The following is a 21,014-nucleotide window of genomic DNA, read 5'->3' on the forward strand; positions in this document are numbered from 1 at the left end:
GGGGTAAATAGCGTGCTCTCTTTTTGGTAAGTTGGTGTGACCTCCAAGCTGATTGTCTTCACTTTTATGTTCAGGCCTTTAAAATTGTGCCCTACAACATTGAAACCCTTGATAAGCTTCTAACTGAGTCTCTGAAGAAGAATATTCCTGCAAGCGGGCTGCATCTGTTTGGGATCAACCAGTTAGAAGAAGAAGATATGATGACCAGTGAGTATACAGATGGGAACCAGGGTCATGCAAACTCCCGCCTGCTGATTAGAACTGACCATCCTTAGTCAGTGTTCTCACCTGTCAAATGGGGCTAATGATAGCAGGGCTGTTGTGAGGATCAGATGAGACAGTAATTGTAAAGTGCTTTGCCCAGTGCCTAGCACATAGGAAGCACTATGTACATGTTATTTATAATTATTATTACCTATTATTATCATTTTAGCCCTTCAACTTAGAATCATAGACTCATGAGAGGGAGTGTGGCATAGTGGACAGAAAGCTGGTCTTGAAGCCCCAAGACCTGGGTTCAAATTCTGCCTCTCACTCATATTTAGCCGAGTGACCCTCTAGTGCTCTAGGCAACTCCTGAAGACTGTAAAATGCAAAGAAGGTGCCGGCCTACATTGGCTGAAGGAGTTTCTTCAATCAAGAGGCCCTTATACCAATGAAATCACTCATCTAGCCCCTGTCTTTTACTTATGAAATCTTGTAAACTCATAGAATATAGAGAAGGATCCTTATAGATCTAATCTTGAAGTTCAAGTCTCCTGATTGCTAGTTCAGTGCTCTTTTCCTTAATAGATTTCATGTAGTGATGTGCTTGGTAACTATTTAACAAATGGCTCCTGGGGCAGGGGGAAAATGTATACCAGGCACACTTTTTAGTTTAATCTGCATAAGCAGCATTTCCCCCATCATTTTCACAAGTTCAGACACTCAACAAAACAGTAAATCAAGCCTTAATTGGCTTGATTTCCAAAGTGTAAATGCTCACACTGATAATTTAACAACCGGCTCTTGTGATTCAGTATGAGATGGTTCTAGCACACCCTTGGGTTCCTGGTATAACCGTGAGCAATATGTGGGGGTGTTCTTAGGAACTTCATCCATGATGGTCATAACCTATGCTGTGAAGGATCCTAGATTAGGCCCTTTTCAGGGAAAAGATCATTTTCGTAGTCCAAAATCACTGGGTGTACATTATCTGTTTTTATTGGTAAATTAATCCATTCCTCAGCTCTGGCCTCTACTGGTCTTCAAGCTTCATTCCCACTTCTTCACCAAAGCACAAGTTCAACTTGGTTTGTACAGCTTAGTTAAAGCTATGATCCAGAGGGGCACCCTGACCTTTAGAAGCTAAATTGTGTAAAGTCCTTCCCATAAGGAAAATACAAATTGTCATAGGAGTCAAACCTGGAAGGACCTTAAATCTGTAGTCCATACCCTTCATTTTACAGATGAGGAAACTAAGGCCCAGAGAGGTGGTGTGATTTGCCCAAAATTACAAGTGTGGCAAGTGATAGATCCAGGATTCAAAGTCAATTCCTCTGTCTCTAAATCTAGGGCTTTTCCCACTACCCCATACTGGCCTATATCTTAATGGACATTGATTCATTAATTCCTGTGGTGTTCCTTTGGGGAGAAGGCTATCCCTGTGTTTCAATATGAGGGAATTAGGGCTTAAGGGGTTTAAATGAAATACCCAACATCACACTGTATGTACAATATACAACTGGGTAGAAAAAGTGGGATGGGGACTTCTGGTATCTAACCACTATACATCATGGTTTTATTTTTCTTTCGGTGAGACAATTGAGGTTAAGTGACTTGCCCAGGGTCACACAGCTAGTGAGTGCTATGTGTCTGAGGTCAGATTTGAACTCAGGTCCTCCTGACTCCAGGGCCAGTGTTCTATCCACTGCACCACCTAGCTGCCCCCACATCATGCTTTTGAAGTACTGTGAAATCTCCAGGTCATAACACAATAGATTATTCCTAATGATCTTTTTGACTATTATTTCTAGGAGGCAGTATAGTATTATGGAAAGATTGCTGAACTTAGAGTCATAAAGCCTCAGTTTAACTCTCAGCTCCTCCTCTTGAAAGTGAGGAGGTTGGGGGCAGCTAGGAGGCACAGTGGATAGAGCACCAGCCCTGAAGTTAGGAGGACCTGAGTTCAAATCCGGCCTCAGACCAAACACTTGACACTTACTAGCTGTGTGACCTTGGGCAAGTCACTTAACTCCAATTGCCTAAAAAAAGGAAAAAAAAAAGAAAAAAAGAAAGCGAGGGGGTTGGACTGAATGACCTCTAAGGTCCCTTCCAGCTCAAGACCCCTGGTTCCCAAGACCACTTTAGAATGCTGGTCCCTTTTAGGTTAACATTATTTCCCCTGCCAGTCAAGGACACACTTTCTCAGCAGCAACCCTGCATTCACTGCAAAGAGCCGTCTCATCTTTGGACCTGTGATCTCTGACCCCAGAGTATGAGCACGTGTCAATGGCATCCCTCCTGTGTTCCTCTGCTGGTGCCATCCTCTCGCCTCCAACGTTCAACAGGAGGGTCCAGCACCATGATCATCATCTCTTAGGCTGTTTTCTTCAATGTTTCTTCAGCTCAGCGGGATGAGGAGCTGCCCACCTTGCTTCATTTTGCTGCAAAGTACGGACTGAAGAACCTCACGGCCCTGCTGCTGACCTGCCCTGGAGCTTTACAAGCCTATAGCGTGGCCAACAATCACGGTCACTACCCCAACACCATTGCTGAGAAGCACGGCTACAGGGACCTGCGGCAGTTCATCGACGAATATGTGGTAAGGTTGGGGTAGGGCGTGGGCTTGGGATTCAGAAGTACCAGGAAAGAGTTCGCTCCTAAGCATGCTCCCTGACAAACATGGGAAAGCAGTACGGGGTTGGGCAGTGTGATGGTCCAGGAATTAGGAAGACCAAGGTTCAAAACTGGTTTCTGATATTAACTTGTTGTGTGACCCTGGGCAAGTCATTTGATGCGAGTCACTTAACAAAAGCTTACCTTCTCTGAGCCTCAGTTTCCTCATCTGTAAAACAGAGACAATATAATAATAATAATGATGATGAGCTATAAATGATAATCTATGAAATGGAGATAATAATAAAAGCATTTCTATGGAGCTTTAAGGTTTGCAAAGTACATGTTACCTCACTTAATACCAGCTAGTATTTATATAGCATTGTAAAGTTTGCAAGGGCAGTTAGGTGGCACAGTGAATAGAGCGCCAGGCCTGGAGTTATGAAGACTTGAATTCAAATCCAGCCTCAGACATTTAATATCTGTGCGACCTTGGGCAAGTCACTTAACCCTATCTGCCTCAGTTCCTCATCTGTAAAATGAGCTGGAAAAGGAAATGGCAAAACCACTCGAGTATTTTTGCCAAGAAAACCCCAAGTGGGGGTCACAAAGAGTCAGATATGACTGAAAAACAACTGAACAAAGGTTTGCAAACCACTTCGCATATGTTTTCTCATATGGTCCTCACAACAACCCTATGAGGTAGGTGCTACTATTATCCCCCATTTTACAGATGAGGAAATTGAAGTTCAAAGAGGTCGGATGACTTTCCCAGGGTTACCAGCTAGCAAGTATCTGAGACTGGATTTGAACTCAAGTCTTCATGACTTCAAGTCCGGGTCCCTGTCCATGATGTCACCTAGCCTCCTATTATAGTACCTCCCCCTGAGTCATTGAGAGGCCCAAGTAAAATAATGTACTTAAAGCACTTTGCAAACTTTAAAGCGCTGTATTAAACTCTATCATTGTCATTAGCACCATCATCACCCAAGGGTCTCTTTTGTATACCCTAATATGTACCACTAAGTGTAGCACCGACGGGTATCTTTTGGAGATATGCTTAAGACAAGGTCTTTGCTTTCAAGAACATGAACCAATGTACCCAAAGCCTCTGTGTTCTCTTACCCTTCCCCACAGACAGTTCTCTCCTCAGCCAGGTACCCTTATTTACACTCTCCCTAGTGCCTAGTCTAGTTTCAGGCACATAGTGGGTGCTTAATAAGTGCTTATTGACTAACTAACTGACAACTGGTTCTGTGTGTGTGCCTTCATGCACGCTGACATATATATATATATAGTCATGAGTCTAGGGCTGAGCAGACATATGCTGCCTGGGTGCCTTCCACTAAATTATACATGAGTATAATGAAAGGATAAGGAAAGCTGTTTCTTTAGTAAGATGAATTTCTTTCATTTATTTCTGCGTAAGAGTGAATTTTAAAGATGTCTTTTGAATTTACAGTAGATCTAAATTTGACCCTTTAATTCCTTCAACTCAGTCAAAGCCTCAGCTCAGTTCTTGTCGTTTTTCTGGGGCAGCTGCAGCCCCCTCCCTGAAGCCTCTCTTCTGGCCAACTAATCTTCCATCTAATACAATTTAGAGCCTGCCATTAAAACCACCTTGCCTATACACTATCTCTTCCTTCCTAAGTATTTTGCAAAGGTCTTTTGTCTCCTATACATCAAATCCAAATTCTGAGCATTGACTTCAAACATTTGACCACCCATCCCCAAATACTTGGAACCAGGGTCAGTGTTATTCACAAATTAGCCACTATGCAATAGAGGGAAAGCATCAGTTTTTCTAGCTAGGAAAAATGGGTTTGAGTCTTGGTTCAGATATGTGCTAGTTGGTTTGGTCCCATGCAAGTCACTGAACCTCCCTGAGTCTCAGTTTTTTCATCTACAAAATGGGGAAAACACTAGCGCTACTTCTGGGCTTGTTGTATGGAAAGTGTGTGGTCCACTCTAAAATTCTATGTAAATGTAAGCCATTTTTAGCATCCTTGTTGACACAGTGGTGAAGAAAATTAGAATTTTAGTGGGTTTATATTGAAATGAGATTATGAACTACAAAAACTGATTGCAAAGTAAAGTTGTGCAGAGTTTTAAAGATGTAAATTCCCACAGGGCATGAGGCATAAACCAAGTATTTATCAAGTACCTTGTTTTTTCCTAGTATTGCTAAGTGTTATGGGGAATTAAAAAAAAACGTTTAAGTTCTCAAGTAACTTAATCCAATTAGGGAAATGAAACTGACCATTAGGACTACTACTACTGCTACAACAACAACTACTACTACCAGAACTACCACTATTACTATGATGACTACTACCACTATTACTGCTACTGTAACTACTACTACTACTATGACTAGTACTACTATTATTACAACTATGACTACTACTAATACTACTATTATTACCACTATTACTATGATTATTACTACTACTATGACTACTGCTATTAGAATTGCTATGACTACTCTGTTATTACTACTATGACTGCTAGTACTATGACTACTATTACTATGATTATTACTACTACTATGACTACTACTACTATTAGAGCTGCTATGACTACTACTACTATTAGTGCTGCTATCACTACTACTATTATTACTACTGTGACTACTAGTACTATTACTCCTACTACTATTACTATGATTATTACTACTACTATTACTGCCACTATGACTACTACTACTACTATTATTACTATGACTACTACTACGATTACCACCACTACTACTATGATTACTACTACCATTACTACTACTACTACTTTTATTACTACTATGGCAAGTACTACTACCATGACAACTACTACTATTACTACTACTATGATTATTACTACTACTATTACTGCCACTATGACTACTACTGCTATTATTACTATTATGATTACTACTCCTATGACTACTAGTACTCTTACTACTACTATTACTACCACTACTACTATGATTATTACTACTATTATGATTACTGCTACCATTACTACTACTACTATTATTACTACTATGACTACTGCTACTAACATGACGACTACTACTATTACTATTGACTACTATTACTACCATTATGATTATTACTACTACTATTATTACTAAAGTAATAATAACTCATATCTATATGGAACTTTATAGTTTGCAGAGAGCTTTATCTGTGTTATCTGGGGAGGCAGCAATGACTCTAGAATTAAAGGATCAGGGTGCAAATCCTGCTGCTAACGCTTAGTACCTATGTGATATTGGGAAAGTCACTTAACCTCAGTTTCCTCGTTTATAAAATGCGAGGGGGGAGAGTATTGGACTAGAAGATCCTAAAGTCCCTTCCAGCTCAAGATTAACAATCCCATGATTATCCCATTCGTTCTATACAACAACCCTTAGAGATAGCCCCATTTTACAGATGAAGAAATTGAGGCTGACAGAGGTAAAGTGACTTGCCCAGGTTGTATATGTAGTAAATGTCTGAGGCAGGATCTGAACCCAGGTATTCCTGACTTTAAGTCTAGTGCTCTAACCACTATACTATGCTGCTCCTCTAAAACAATTAGAACTCTCCATAAAATCATGTAGTAGGCAATTAGCACAGTCCAAAGGGTAATGGGCTACCTAGAGAGGGAGTGAGTCCCTCCTTCTTGGAGCTTTTCAAGCAGAGGATGGATGACCTTTTGTTGGGGATTCCTGGTATATGAATTAGATAGGGCTCTGAGGTCCCTTCCTGCTTCCAAATACTGTGATTCTCTGGCATGTAATAAAGAAGCAAATGGCTTTGGTGGTGCAACCTAGATGGTAACTGGAGTGTAGAAGGCAAATCAGGACAGGCTTTGTAGAAGATTATGGAATCATAGATTCAGAGTGGGAAGTACACACTCTCATCATTTTACAGAGGATGCACAACAAAACCCCAAAGGGGACGATGGTACCAATGGCAATTAGCAGAATTTAATATAGTGCTTGCTTCAAAGTTTGCAGAGTGTTTTATACACATGGTCTCACTGGTACCTCACAATATCCCTGAGGGAGGTGACTAAGATATAAAATGCTGAACTTGGAGTCAGGAAGAACTGAATTCAGATCCTGCCAAAATTACACAGGGAATAAATAAGTGTCAAACCTGGAGATCCAGGTTGTCTGAATCTGAATCCATCTCTCTTTCTGATGTACCTCATTGCCTCCAGGACTTGAAGGATGGATAAGATTCGGATTGATATGGAGTAGGCAAAGTATTCTGGGCTGGTGTAACAACATGTGAGAAAAGTCAGAGTTGGGAATGTTGGAGGGCAGTGAGGAAGCAGTGGAGAGATGAGCCTGATGAGAGCCAATGACAAGTCTTGGTGTGTGGTGAAAAATACCATTAGACAGGTGGGTCCTACCTAAGGAGGATGGGCTTGACGCAGAAGGCCAGCTAGTACAAATTTTTATTCTAGGACTGTGAAACAACTATAGCTAGCATGATCCTTGCTGTAGGGTGGACACTTAGGTTTTATCACCTTAGGCAGGACCTCGATGGGAACGTATATTAGGGTAAGGAAGAAGGAATGCTAGGGCACCAAATAACATCTTAGAATATACAGTGTTTGTTGTTCAGTCGTTTTCACTCATGTCTGACTCTTCATGACCCCCATTTGGGGTTTTCTTGGCAAAGATACTGGAGTGGTTTGCCATTTCCTTCTCCAGTTCATTTTACAGATGAGGAAACTGAGGCAAATAGGGTTAAATGACTTACCCAGGGTCACACAGATATTAAGTGTCTATGGCTGGATTTGAACTTGGGCAGATGAGTCTTCCTAATTCCAGGCCCAGCACTTTATCCACTGTGCCAGCTACCAGCCTACAGAATATATAATATCTTCAACTTATTCAATAAGTATTTGTTACGTATTTTTGGTCTGCACTTCTAGACCTTTCCTGGTGCAGAAACTCTCTAAACTGATGCAGGTTAGCACCCTATCTGTAACTTAGAGCTTTAGAGATTTGCCTAGGGCACTGAGACATTAAATTACTTTCTCATGGTCATCCAGCTAGTACATTTCAGTGGCAGAATGTGAACCTGAGTCTTTCTGACTCTAAGTCTGATTGTCTACTATGCCATGCTATCTTTCTCTCATTTCCCCTCTTTCCCCTCATTTTCCACCTCCATATATAACATTTATTTTTATACGTATCAATCAAGCAATAAACATTTATTAAGGGCCTACTATGTGCCAGAAAGGGCAGCTAGGTGACCTAGTGAATAGAATGCTGGGCTTGGAGTTAGAAAAACTCATCTTCCTAAATTCAAATCCAGCTTCAGACACTTACTAGCTTTGTAACCCCGGCCAAATCTCTTAATCCTGTTTGCCTCAGTTTCCTCATCTGTAAAATGAGCTGGAAAAGGAAATAGCAAACCACTCCAGTATCTTTGTCAAGAAAACCCCAAATAGAGTCAGGGACGGTCACACCTGACTGAAACAATTGAACAACAATAACAACATATAATATGGTACAGTGCCTAGTACACAGTAGGCAATTAATAAATGTCCCTGGAATTGAATTGTTGAATGAAAGCCAAAGCCCAGAGAACAGTTAAGCCCAGAATGTATCGCCTTTTGAGTGTTGGTTTGATAGATCTCGAAGGGCCTTGCTCTATCACATTTCTTTCATCTTATAATTTCTTTCCCATTTTGTAGCCAGTCAGTAGTCAAGATGGCAGCCCTACCCAGAGCACCATTTCAGCTTAAGTGAGGCCTGGTGGGTATTGTCTCTTCTTTCAGGAAACGGTGGACATGCTGAAGAGTCACATTAAGGAAGAGTTAATGCAAGGGGAGGAGGATGACTCCATGTATGAGTCAATGGCCCACCTTTCCACAGACTTGCTGATGAAATGTTCCCTCAATCCTGGCTGCGATGAGGAACTGTATGAGTCCATGGCTGCTCTGTCTCCAGCATCCACGGAGGATCTTTGTAAGTAGCAGAATGAGATGGCCATTGCACTTCTGTTTTTCTATTGGAAAGAGGATTTCCTCTGTGTTTGAGGTGGGCAGAACCCTGCTATGCACCCTACAGAGGCCCAGATCCTGTTTGACATAAAGTTGTGCAGTCATAAAAGCTGAGTAAGTGAAGAATGAGCTGTCATGAGCAGATTTCTTCTCCTGACTTCCTCTGGGTTGTTAGCTACTCTTTGTGTGGACGGCAGGGTACTGGAACTGAGGGTTGCCGTTACCTTGGGCCTTCTTAACGGATTCACTAGACACTTTTATATATTCAGTTCTTTGGTCTGAGAAGGGGTCCAAAGGCTTCATCAGGTAGCCAAAGAGGGCCATGATACAAAAAAAGGTTAAGAACTCCTGTCCTAGGATTTCCATCAGATCCCTCATGACTAAATATCCCTTCCTCCCAGGCACTAGTTTCCCTGGAAATGAAGATCTGGCTACACAGTTCCCAGGGCATAGTTGTGCCATTGTCTGATCCAATAACATCTGTAAAACACTTTGAAAACTTATGTGTGAACCATTATTGTTTGTAACTTAGGATTTGTAACCAGAGGCATGCTGGCAAATGTTTAACAACTATCTCTCTGGGAAAAAATATACCCATGATACACTTTTAAGTTTAATCTGTATAATCAACATTTTCAGGGCAGCCAGATTGCCCAGTGAATAGAGCACTGAACCTGGAGTCAGAAAGACCCAAGTTCAAATCCAACCTCAGATACTTACTAGCTGTGTGAACCTCAGCAAGTCACTTAACCCTGTTTGCCTCAGTTTCCTCATCTGTCAAATGAGCTGGAGAAGGAAATGGCAAACCACTCTAGTACCTTTGACAGGAAAACCCCAAATGAGTTCACCAAGTATCAGGTATGACTGAACGAACAACATAAACATTTTTGTTACCACTTTCTTAAGTCTGGACAATCAACCAAAGGATAAGTCAAGCCCTGATTTGTAGCATTTGTGGATTTTTGTGGTGTAAATGCTCACGGGGGGAAATTTAACTACTGGCTCCTGAACAGGTTTCTTTGTAACCCAGCCTTAGTCATTAAGCATTAATAGGGTAATGAGTCTAAGCCTGGTGACTGCCACTAGCTCTCATTATCCCATCATACCTGGGGGATGAAGCTGTCACATCTAGGTCCTGACTCTGGGCAGCCATGCAAACTTGGGCAAGTGAGTGCCTGACCTGCTCCGGACTCCAGGTTATTTCTCTGTCAAGTGGAGAATTTGACTAGATGATCTCAGAGGTCAGCTGTCAGAATCTGTGTACAGGCTTACAGGCTCTGTAAGAGTCTACAACTCTGACTTTAGTTAATTCTGGAAATCCAGCTTCCAAAGGGATTTATTCACCTTTTCTCTGGAAAAAAAAGAAAAAGAAAGAAAAACCCCAAACGGGAAAAAAATAAAATAAAATAAAAGCAGCTGCCCTTGAAATTCAGCTGTGCCTCCACCAGGTGGCGGTGGCGTGTCTGTCTCAATGTCCACATTCATAACCAGGAATTTCTATACCATTATTTGTATTTTAAAATAAATCTTCATTAAAACTGCACACTTAATGCGGTTCTAAAAAAGTACCAAGGGGCAGCTAGGTGGCACAGTGGATAGAGCACCAGCCCTGAAGTCAGGAGAACCTGAATTCAAATCCGGCCTCAGACCAAACATTTGACACTTACTAGCTGTGTGACCCTGGACAAGTCATGTAACCCCAATTGCCTGAAAAAAAAAAGATAAAAAAGCACCAAGACATATGTTTTCTAAAGCAAACATTTACCACAAATTATACCATTACGAATCTTCATTGTGTTTTAACAGTTGACATTCATTGCCTTTTTTCTGCTTTATCTCTGGCCTTATGCAGTTAAAGAGAAATTTCTTTAAAGGCAAAGCCAGAGATTAAAGGGATCCTAGGATTCCATGAGGCAGAGGTGAGCAGGGAGAATAGTTTTGGGGGAAGCCTGTGCAAAGACCTCAAGATGGAATGTTTAGTATGGGCATAGCAGGTAAGCCAATTTGGCTAGAAGATAAATGCAGGAAAAGGAATAGTGTACAAGCAAACCTGGAAAGGTCTGAGCCTAGGCTAGAGTCAGATTGTGAAGTGCTTGTAAAACCAAACAGAGGAGCTTGTTTTTATCCTAGAGGCAGGAGGCCTTGGTCCTTCTCGAGCAGAAGAATGACACGGTTAGATTAGTGCATTGGGAATGTCAACTTGGCAGCTGTGTGGAGGGTAGATTGGAGGCAGGAAGGATGTTACAATAGTCCAGGGGATGAAGGTCTGCATGAGGCGGTGGCCATGAGAGTGTTACTGACTGGAACTCAGATGAGAGATGTCGGTGAGGGAGAATCGACAAGACTTGGCCACTTATGGGAACGTGTGGGATGAAGGAAACATGAGGAGTCAAGGACGGATAGAGACTGGATTGTGCCAGTGCCTTTGAAAGAAATAAAGAAAATAGGAGGAGAAATTTCCAAAAGGGAGTTCCAAAAATGTTTTAAATAAGAGCATTGTTGTTGGAGTAATCGTCTAGCCTCCCCTGGTAACTGCTTTGAAGGGGAGAGCACTCTTTCTGATAAATTCTGGAGTGTAGCTTAAAACCCCAGTCCCATTAGTTGATGGTCACACCATGCTGATGGAAGGAATCCTACAACCTGAAAGTCATTAGGCTCTGGGTCTCGGCATGAACCTCTGTGCTGGATAGGCAAGTGAGGCATTCCGTCGTCAAGCAAATCTTTGCAGTCGTTCATCACCTGAAATCATTCATTGGTTCTGAGAAAACATGATGTTAAGTGAAACTACCCATGGGGGAAGGGAAAAGGGGGGGGATGTGTTTAGTTTTACTGTGACAGTATTCTAAGCGGCTGTTGCCTGAATGCCATCATGGTGGGGTTTGCTGTTACTGGGAAACAGTAGTCCCAGTGGGCAAAGTGACCTACTCTGGGGTGTGCCTGTGTCATTACCTGCTATGGGCAATCAAAATAGTCCGTTCCTACTCGGCAAAGGGCACCAACCCTATGCGAAGCAAGAAGGCCGGACATACAAAGGCCCCTACGTAGTTCTGTCAGAGTGTTCCCTTCTCATATTATCTCCCTTCACATACTTCAGTCAAAGTAGAACAATCTTCCTCTCTCTTTCTTATCTGCCCAGTCTTACCTCCAGTTGGTTACTTATCCTGTCCTTCTCTCTTCCCTCCATCCAGGCTCTGTTGACATCAATTGCTTCCAGGTTTCATTCTTCTGTGAAACCTTCCCTGGTTCTCCCTCCCTGCCAACCAACCAGCTGAAAGCAATTTCTTCCTCATAAAATCTCTTATTGTATTTTGCCCAGAGTATCTCCTTTCCACCATAGCTCTCTCTCCTTTCATGGTTATCTGTGTAGACTTTCCTTCTCTTCCCTCCTTCCCTCTGCCTTTTTTTTTTTTTTTTTTTGGTGAGACAGTCGGGGTTAAGTGACTTGCCCAGGGTCACACAGCTAATAAGTGTCAAGTGTCTGAGGCCGGATTTGAACTCAGGTCCTCCTGGCTCCAAGGCCAGAGCTCTCTCCACTGTACCACCTAGCTGCTCCCCCACCTTTTAATTGTAACTCCTTGAAGTCAGGGACTATGTGGTCTCTGTCCCTCTGATCCCAGGATCTAACACAATGCTTTGTTCCACAAGAGCAGGAACTTGAGAAACACTTATAAAAGTGAATGACATTTCAGAGATGTCCTTCTCCAGGGCCCGCTTCCACGGTACTTTCCCCAGTGACTTAATGCCAGTTAAATAGATCTACCTTTCCTTCTCTACAAGGAACAAGAAGAAAGAGGATACTGGGTATCTCTTCCCTGGGAGTTCAGAATCCCTGTGAGCAGTACATATAAGAAAGGGGATAATTGTACAGCCTCCCACGTAGAGCCTCATTGTAAAGTGGAGAGCACTCATTTTTTATAAGTTCTAGCATCTAGCTTAAAGAACACTGGACAGGTGATCAGGAGACCCGGGTTCTAGTCCTCTTTCTTCCACTGGCTATTTGAATGACTTGGGACAAGTTATTATTAAATATTAAAGATTAAATTATGTTTAATCTTCCAGACCTTCATTATCTCCCTCTGCAAAATGGAGGTTAAGGTGCTTTCGATGCTTCCTTTACAAGGTTATTGTGATAGAAGTGTTTGATTAAACTGTAAAGCTCTCACTGATCCCAGGGGTCTTATACCCCCTCCCCCTTACTAGACCCGGTGTGTAAATTAAACAGTAAAATGAACAGGCTGCTACAGACCCTTCCCATCTTACCACTGTTCTGGCCCTCGCTAATCATTTTAACTTAAATTTGCTTATAATTTAGGATCCTAGGACCTAGGCTTCTAAGATGGAGAGCCCCAAAGACCCTTCAAGACCACTGAGTCAAACCCCTTCATTTTACAGATGATGGAAACTGAAGCCCAGAGAAGTCTAGCTACTTGCTCAAAGTCACGCAGCTCCTAAGTGAGAAATCTGCTATTTGAATCCAGGGTATTTCCCCCAAAATTTATTCATGTTTAGGTGCCTAACTGGACAGCTAAATAACAAGAAGAAGCTGGTTAACCAGTTTCTCCAAGCACCTGACTAATTGTATTGTGGAAGGAGCATTGGATTTTGGGTCAGAGAATCAGAGTTCAAATTGCTTCCCCTTCTCTGGGCCTCATTCTCCTCATCTATAAAATGAGGAAGTTGGATTAATGATTTGATAAAGGTCCCTTCCAGCCAGAGGTATGCTGGTAAATGTTTAACAACAGACTCTTGGGGAGGGGGTATATATGTATACACACGTACACACACACATATACATATGTGTATGTGTATGTAGGTATATATATATATGTATATATATGTGTGTGTATATATATATATATCTATATATATCTGTGATACACTTTTAAGTTTAATTTGTACTATTAACATGTCCTCCGTCACCTTCTTAAGTTAACCAAATAATAAATCAAGCCCTAATTGGTAGCGCTTGATGATTTCCGAGGTGAAAATGTTCGCACTGAATATTTAACAACCTTGAGTGGGGTTGAAGACTTTGTACAACTGTGCCTCACTTAAATCCAATTCATAAGCAAGTCTAGACATCACCCCATGATGTCATTGGTCTTTTTGGAGAATGAAGGATGAACAACAATAACAAAAGCTGGTTCCAGCATGCCCCTGTATCTAACTCTGTAATTCCTATGCTTTTTACAAATCATCTCAGAAAAAGGGTCACAATGATGTAGGATGTTAGATTTGAAAGGTGCCTAACAAGAGCATCTTGTCCAACTGTTCTGTTTTACAAATGAGGAAACTGAGGTCCATGGGGTGAAGTCATTGAGCTAAAGTCGCATAGGTGGCTAGTGGCAGAATTAGGTCTCCCAGCAGGCATTGGAACTTTGAGTAGGATTCTTTTTCCCCAAGATATCAAGTTTCAAGTGACCCCGTTCCCCTTCACAGAGTTTGTTGAACCGAAACCCAAGATTGCTTCATTATGTGGCTTCCCCACATCCAGTCACAGTGTGTCATCATCTGTTTTGCAAATCAATGTTCCCATGGTGCTGCTGGCATACGTGACTCCCAGGGACATAAAATACCAGAGAGCAGCTTCTCTGTGTAGAAGCATAGCAGAGGGTTGGTGAGATTGACCACAGACAAAGTTGGGAAGCTCAGGGCTAGCTTTCTGCACATCCAAACTCCCCTTTCTGGACTCTTCCCTTCCATCATTGGCACCTCCTGTTATTTCAGGCACCAATTTTTCTTTATTTAACCCCCTTTTCCTATTAACTGGAAAAGCTCTTGCGTCTGTCATTTACACTTTAGTATGATTAAATTTCTATCCACATTATTGCTTCCAGGCATATTTTTCCTTTTAAGCCCTCTGTCTAAATGTGAAGCAAAAGGCTTTGACTTGTGTTGGAACAGAGACAGGTGGGAAGATATTTTTGAATTAGAAAGCCCTATAATCTCTGAAACCATACTATTCCTGCTCCGTGTCAATGATCCTGAATGGAAATTGGTTTTAAGTTTGTATTCTGGTATATCTATGGGGAAACAAGGTGGTCAGAAGAGAGAACACCCTGTCACACACAAGGACCTCCCCCTGCTTCTTTGGCCTGACCCCCTGGGGATTGGCTCAGAATGGGCTGTATGAATCCTATTCCAAAGAATTCTGGGAGTGGGGAGCGATATAGCTAGGCGCAATTGGATTCTTGCAGCTGAAACCCCAGAGCCTGGATCCCACCCTGCCTGAGTACCTGCCAGTTCACCAGCTCCTGCTTCCTTTCCTTTGCACTCTATCAGTCCTTCCTCCCCTCCTTCCAACAAGACATCAAGACTTGGGCAGTAATCCAAAACCTCGTGTCCTTTTATATCTCCCCAAATCACCCAGTGCAGCATGCTCTTAATAAAGTGTGTGTTGAATTAAACACAGTATTACAGCATTACAATGTTAGAGAAAGTGGCAAACACAACAATAGAGGAGAAAGGTTTAAAGAAAACAAATAAACAATGTACTTTTTCTCCCAGGGCAGGGGCTCCTAAGCTTTTCGGGTGGCATGGATATGTTTGGCAGTCTGGAAAGCCTAGGGATCCCTCTCAGAATCATGTTTTTAAATGCATTAAGTAAAAAATACAGGATTACAAAGGAAACCAATTATATTAAAACAAGCATATATAAGTATATGTGTATGTATGTATATGCATATATATGCGATATATATTTATTTATAAATTCATCCATCCATTTATTTATTTGTTTGTCTGTTTATTTTCCTATCCAAGTTCACAGGTCCCCTAAAATTTATCCACAGACCCTTTGGGTTTCCTTGGACCCAGGTTAAAAATCCCTGTCCTAGGATATTAGTAAATACAGAAAACCTGAAAAACAGAAGATTCCTTTGCCCACTCCAGCCTCTTCTTAGGAAGGTCCTCTACTTTTTCTTTTCCTCTGTTCCCAGGCATCTCCCATCCCTGGAGCAAGGAGTCTGCTTTTATTTAATGGCTTCTCAGGGGGACATCTTTACTTATCGTAAATATTCCAAACTACAGGCTTTTTGTTTCTTTCCCAGGTAGATTAAGGGGAAGTATAAAACTGCAAGAAATAGCCACAGTGGGAAGCCTTGAGATGAATTGGAAGTTGAACAGAGAGGCCTTTGTATTAAGGCAGTCTGATTAAACTGACCTTTGAATGTTGCGTACCTTGATAAGCCTGGGGGGAATACTTGTAGGAGAATTGGAATGAACTGACCAGAAAAACTGGAATTGGGGGTGGGATCTGTCTTCCACGTGAATGCTGGTTAAGTGAATTGCTGACAATCTGAGGTTCTGATGACAAATGGAAATTTTCAGACAAAGGTGGGTTATGCTTGAACAGGTATCAAAATAACTGTAAGATGTAGTCTCAACAATGCACGTGTGGGAGGGGGCCCACAAAACTGTTTGCTTAGCTATTATTAAATCCAAATCCTTCTAAACTAAAATGCCAGATGAGGAAGAACAGCAGGATTTTTCTCCTTCAGCAAACTACTTTTGAGGGGGAAACTCAGTGGATTGAATGCCAGACCTGGATTTGGGAAGACCTGGGTTCAAATCCTGTTCCAGACACTAATTAGTTGTGTAACCCTGGGCATTGACCTCTCTAAATCTCAGTTTGCTCATCTATAAAATGGGCGTAATAATAGTTCCTACCTCCTCTCACAATTGTGAGGATGAAATAACACGTGAAGTGTTTTGCAAACCTTGAACCGTAACGCAAATGTTTGCTATTATTGTTATTACTTGATGTAGCTTAACTGTGAACATCACCACAAGGACTAGGGTAATGATACTTTTGTTACAGTAAATGAAAGTTTATAGAGATTTACGATCCTTTTCTTATCATGTTTGTTCCAGCCTCATATGTATGACGTGAAAGCCACATTCCTATGTGTTTAGTTTCTTGAGGGTACAGTCCTTAATGTATAATTCAATTTGAGAAGAGAAAGTGCCTGCCTTCTACTTGGGAAAATATAACATGTAGAGATCTACAGCAGGTGGATTTATCTTCAGAGATTTCTTATGCTGTTGTGTGGTACAGCGACTCCAACTATAGGTTTAGGTAATTTAAACTTATGGCCTGTTCGTTCTCTCAGAGCCTATCTCTAATTTCGAGACAGTCTTTTTGTCACCACCCTGAGAAGTCTTCACAGAGGTTATATCGTTCACTATCTAGGGAGTAAAGGAGTGTCTTGACCTTCTTTTGGCTTTTCCCTGCTTTGGTGTGATCTTTAGACCCCTGATAATTTGACAGCATGGATTTGGATGAGGATTACAAAGCTTGGGTATTGCATACAGTGTCCAGAGTAGTTTCTGGATTCTTTAGTTTTATATACAGTAATAATAGTAATGATAATACCTCGCATTTATGTAACACGAGTTTGTTAAGTCATTGCTTCATAACCAGCCTTTGAATTAGATCATTAAAGTATTTACTAGGGGTAGGTACAAGGGAATTGACTGTATTTCCCATGGGGCACTGGACCCATAGCACTGGGTGATTACATTATAAAGTGAAGCCGGCACTCAGTTTAGGCAAATTGATTGACTCAGTGCTTATGGATGCTTCCGAGATGGAGGAAAGAGAGAGCCATGTGGATGAAACAAGTACGGTGGCATCTAGAGCAAGGAGGATGGCAGCCACATAGCTCACCAGCTGACTGTCTAGAACAATCTGGGGGCTGCTGATTGAGAGAGATTGGTTGTGGCTGAGATGGTGGGAAGGGGTGCATACCGCACTCAGAGATTCAAAAGCTATGTGACTGAAGATTTCCCTTTTGCCCTAGGCTAGACCCTCTGGTCTAATCTCATGTCTTCCCTCCCACCCCCAACCAAAACTTGAGTCTCAGAGGCAGCTGTTATCCTTTTTTTGATGGAAGTGAGGATGCATCTATTGCTTAATTTTTTCCTTATTACTCACTTTGCAATTCTATCCATATTAAATACTTTGCCTTTTAATTTTTGGGTCCTCTCTGCTGCTAGCAAGGCAGCCATTGGATTTTAGATTTGAGCTTGACATTAGAGGCTCTCACTCTGTTCTAGGATGGGGGACTTGAGCTACTTGTAGTACACTTATTTTCCAGAATACCCTGCACTGAAGTAATGTGTTATTCCAGATTTGAAAGGGATAGATATCAGTTACCCATTTTACAGATGGGGAAGCCAAGAGAAAATTGAAATGACTTACCTAAGGTCATACAGTTAGTAAGCAGCAGAGCCAAGATTTAAACCAAGTATTTTGATCTATGTTCTTCCCACTAATTATACTAGGATACCTTTCATATAATTTCATGTATTTCCAGACTTTGCTTCTATTGATAGGAAATGCACTGCCTTTTGGAAGAATATATTTAAAAGTCATGGGTAGTGGGTGGCGGAGCTGGGATTTAAGCCCAGGTCCTCTGACGCCCCATCCAATGCCCTTTCTTTCGTTCATGCTGCTCTGCTGAAGATATTCCCAGGATATATTGTGTGCTTCCACATTTCTTCTTGGCTGGAGCATATTAAACATATGTTAACTTTGTCTCAGTGACTCAAGGTCATTCTCACGAACACCAGCTATGGCACTGAGCTACAGATATGATTGCAGAAGCAGATCTAGGCGGTGTGGGTCCTAATTCATCTGCTGTTCCACTGTACACATGGAAATACTGGCTGGTAGGAAGCAAGCCTTCATCATTGTACCCTGAAGCCCTCAGGGCCTGTTGAGGTGTAGGTGTCTTGATCTTTATTTCTCTGTCTCTTTCTGTGTCTCTGTCTTTCTCTGTATCTGTCAGTCTTTGACTGTCTCTCTGTTCTCTGTCTTTCTGTCTTCTCTGTCTCTCTTCTTCTTCTTCTACTTCTCTCTTTCTTTCTCTCTCTCTCTTCCTCTCTCTCTCTCTCTCTCTCTCTCTCTCTCACACACACACACACACACACACACACACACACACACACACACACACACACACACACACACACACACACACCCCTGGCTCACAAACACAGTATAAATTCCCTATGTCTAGTGCAAAGACTACAGTACTGAGGGTACAATGCTTTACATTCGACAACATTTTGTTATAATTTTATTAATAGGAAGAATAACAGGGGCAGCTAGGTGGCGCAGTGGATAGAGCACCGGCCCTGAAGTCAGGAGGACCTGAGTTCAAATACGGCCTCAGAGCAAACACTTGACATTTACTAGCTGTGTGACCCTGGGCAAGTCACTTAACCCCAATTGCTTAAAAAAATTTAAAAAAAAACCAGTAAGAATAACAATAGCTAGAATCTATACAGAGCTTTAAGCTTTGCAGAGCACTTATATCATCTCCCTAGATTTGATCCTGACAACAAGCCTTTGAGGTAGGTACTGGTATTGTCCCCATTTTGCATATGAGGGGACCGAGGTCAGGAGGGATTAAGTAACTTGCTTAGGAATCGGTCACACAATTAGTGTCAGGGATGGAATTCAAACTCAGGTCTTCCTGACTCCCAAACCTAGTGCTATCCACAATGCTACCCAGCATCTAACTTCTCCCTCCTCGCCTCTGCCTCAGATCCCCAGACTTCAGGACTGTGCCTTCTTCCTTCTTTCCCTTCCATGCTGACTTATCCTGTCGGAATGTCTTCAGCTCCCCACCCGCCTCACTGTTCTGATGGCCATCACCTCTACTGATGTTGCTTCTACCATCTTCCACTATTCTCTTTCTTCTTTTTCTCAGCTTTCCTTCTTTCTTTTTTTTCCTCTCATTTTCTGTTACTTCTTGTGATTCTCACGTGAAAAGGCTGGCTTTTTTTAGACACAGCCACTGGCTCTGCTCTGTTCCTTCTGGCAGGTGAAACAAGACAACACAGCGACTCTGCTATAATGTTGAGGCGTGCAGCCATTGTACCACTGGTCAAAGGTTCTTTCTTTTAGCGAGAAGACTTGGCACTTCCTTGTTCAGAGCCCTTCTGGACATATCAGGTTTTACTGTACTCTGTGTGCTGACAGGTTCTTCTTTTAAAGCCACTCCTAAATGGAATAAAGTTTCCACATGCCTAAGTATTATAGATTCACGCCTCTATGAGGTGTATCATGTAGTCGCTTTTTTAGAATTTGGTGTCACTCTTGGCTCATTCCTTCACAAAATGTCTGAATGTGATTCTTCAAAGCTAGGTGGCACGGTTGACAGAGAGCTAGATTTGGAGTAAGAACATAGGGGCTTTGTCAAATTTAAACTTCATATTCTCTGCACCGCCCCTTTCATCAACTTTAGTGCCCTGATAGATTGATGAGGGAGTTTCCTCCACCAAGGCAGGTTAGCACCTTCTCTGTACGCCAGAGTCTTAGAGAGTTCTTTAGAATACTGAGCAGTGAAAGGCCTTGCCCAGGGTCACCCAGCTAGTATGTGTCGGAGGCAAGACCTTTCTGGCTTCAAGGCCAGGTCAACAGTCACTACCCTAAGCTCCTTCTCATTGTAGAGGCCTGTTAAATGCTTCTTTTGTTTGTTAGATCAGCAAGTTTTACCCTTTTTCAGTTTATCTTTGACTCATCTAAGGTCAGCCCCATAATTAGTATGGTAGATGGGCCTTTGCCCCAGAGGGGTTAACTTCAGGGGATGAGGGCTCTTTCCCTCTCACAGTTTCCATTCTTTCTGCTTATCACTTGCTACCACCCAACTACATCTGCTTCTAGCACAGTTCTAGCTTAATGAAGGTTAGTTAATTGCTTGAAAACTAAAATTATACATTCTGACCAAATTAAATAGTTGAAGTCATTTGACCTTTTTAGAGCATGCCCTTTGCTTGGCATCAGGATGCTCTCAATCCACAGAACTGTGTTCAGCATTAGCATGTGAGCTCCTGGAATGGCAGGGACTGATTTTACCCTTTTTTTGTATTTCCGATGCTTAACTCAGTGCCTGACACATGGTAGATGCTTAGTAAATGAAGTTTGATTGCCGACTGATTCAGTTAGTGAAGTCACAGTATACTTACTAAATGCCCAGTGCCCAGGGTTCTATGCCAAAGTCAGTGTTAAATGACAGTCACATAAGATGCAGAATTAGAATTAGAAGTATGAAGGCTTTCAGGAGACCCTCCAGTTTAGGTTCATTATAATGTAATACAAAGTGTTTCTAATGTAACACAAACCCAATATAAGCAACAGGTAAACATACAGAGAAACTTATTGAATATAGAGGGAATTCTCTTTGGTTATGTCGATTTTGCTT

General features: G+C 41.9%; 1 protein-coding gene across 2 annotated transcripts in view; it reads left to right on the top strand.

Annotated features, from left to right (window-relative positions):
* Positions 1–21,014, top strand: part of PIK3AP1 (phosphoinositide-3-kinase adaptor protein 1) — a 148,225-nt gene that overhangs the window by 86,261 nt on the left and 40,950 nt on the right. For both annotated transcript variants that reach the window (XM_027859633.1, XM_027859642.1), the window contains exons 6-8: positions 75–207; positions 2,607–2,803; positions 8,578–8,767. In XM_027859633.1, the coding sequence (XP_027715434.1) occupies positions 75–207; positions 2,607–2,803; positions 8,578–8,767 (520 nt within the window). The remainder of the gene's footprint in view (positions 1–74; positions 208–2,606; positions 2,804–8,577; positions 8,768–21,014) is intronic.

This window comes from Vombatus ursinus, unplaced genomic scaffold (assembly GCF_900497805.2).
Source record: "Vombatus ursinus unplaced genomic scaffold, bare-nosed wombat genome assembly UNPS02000749.1, whole genome shotgun sequence".
In the NCBI taxonomy this organism is placed as follows: domain Eukaryota; kingdom Metazoa; phylum Chordata; class Mammalia; order Diprotodontia; family Vombatidae; genus Vombatus; species Vombatus ursinus.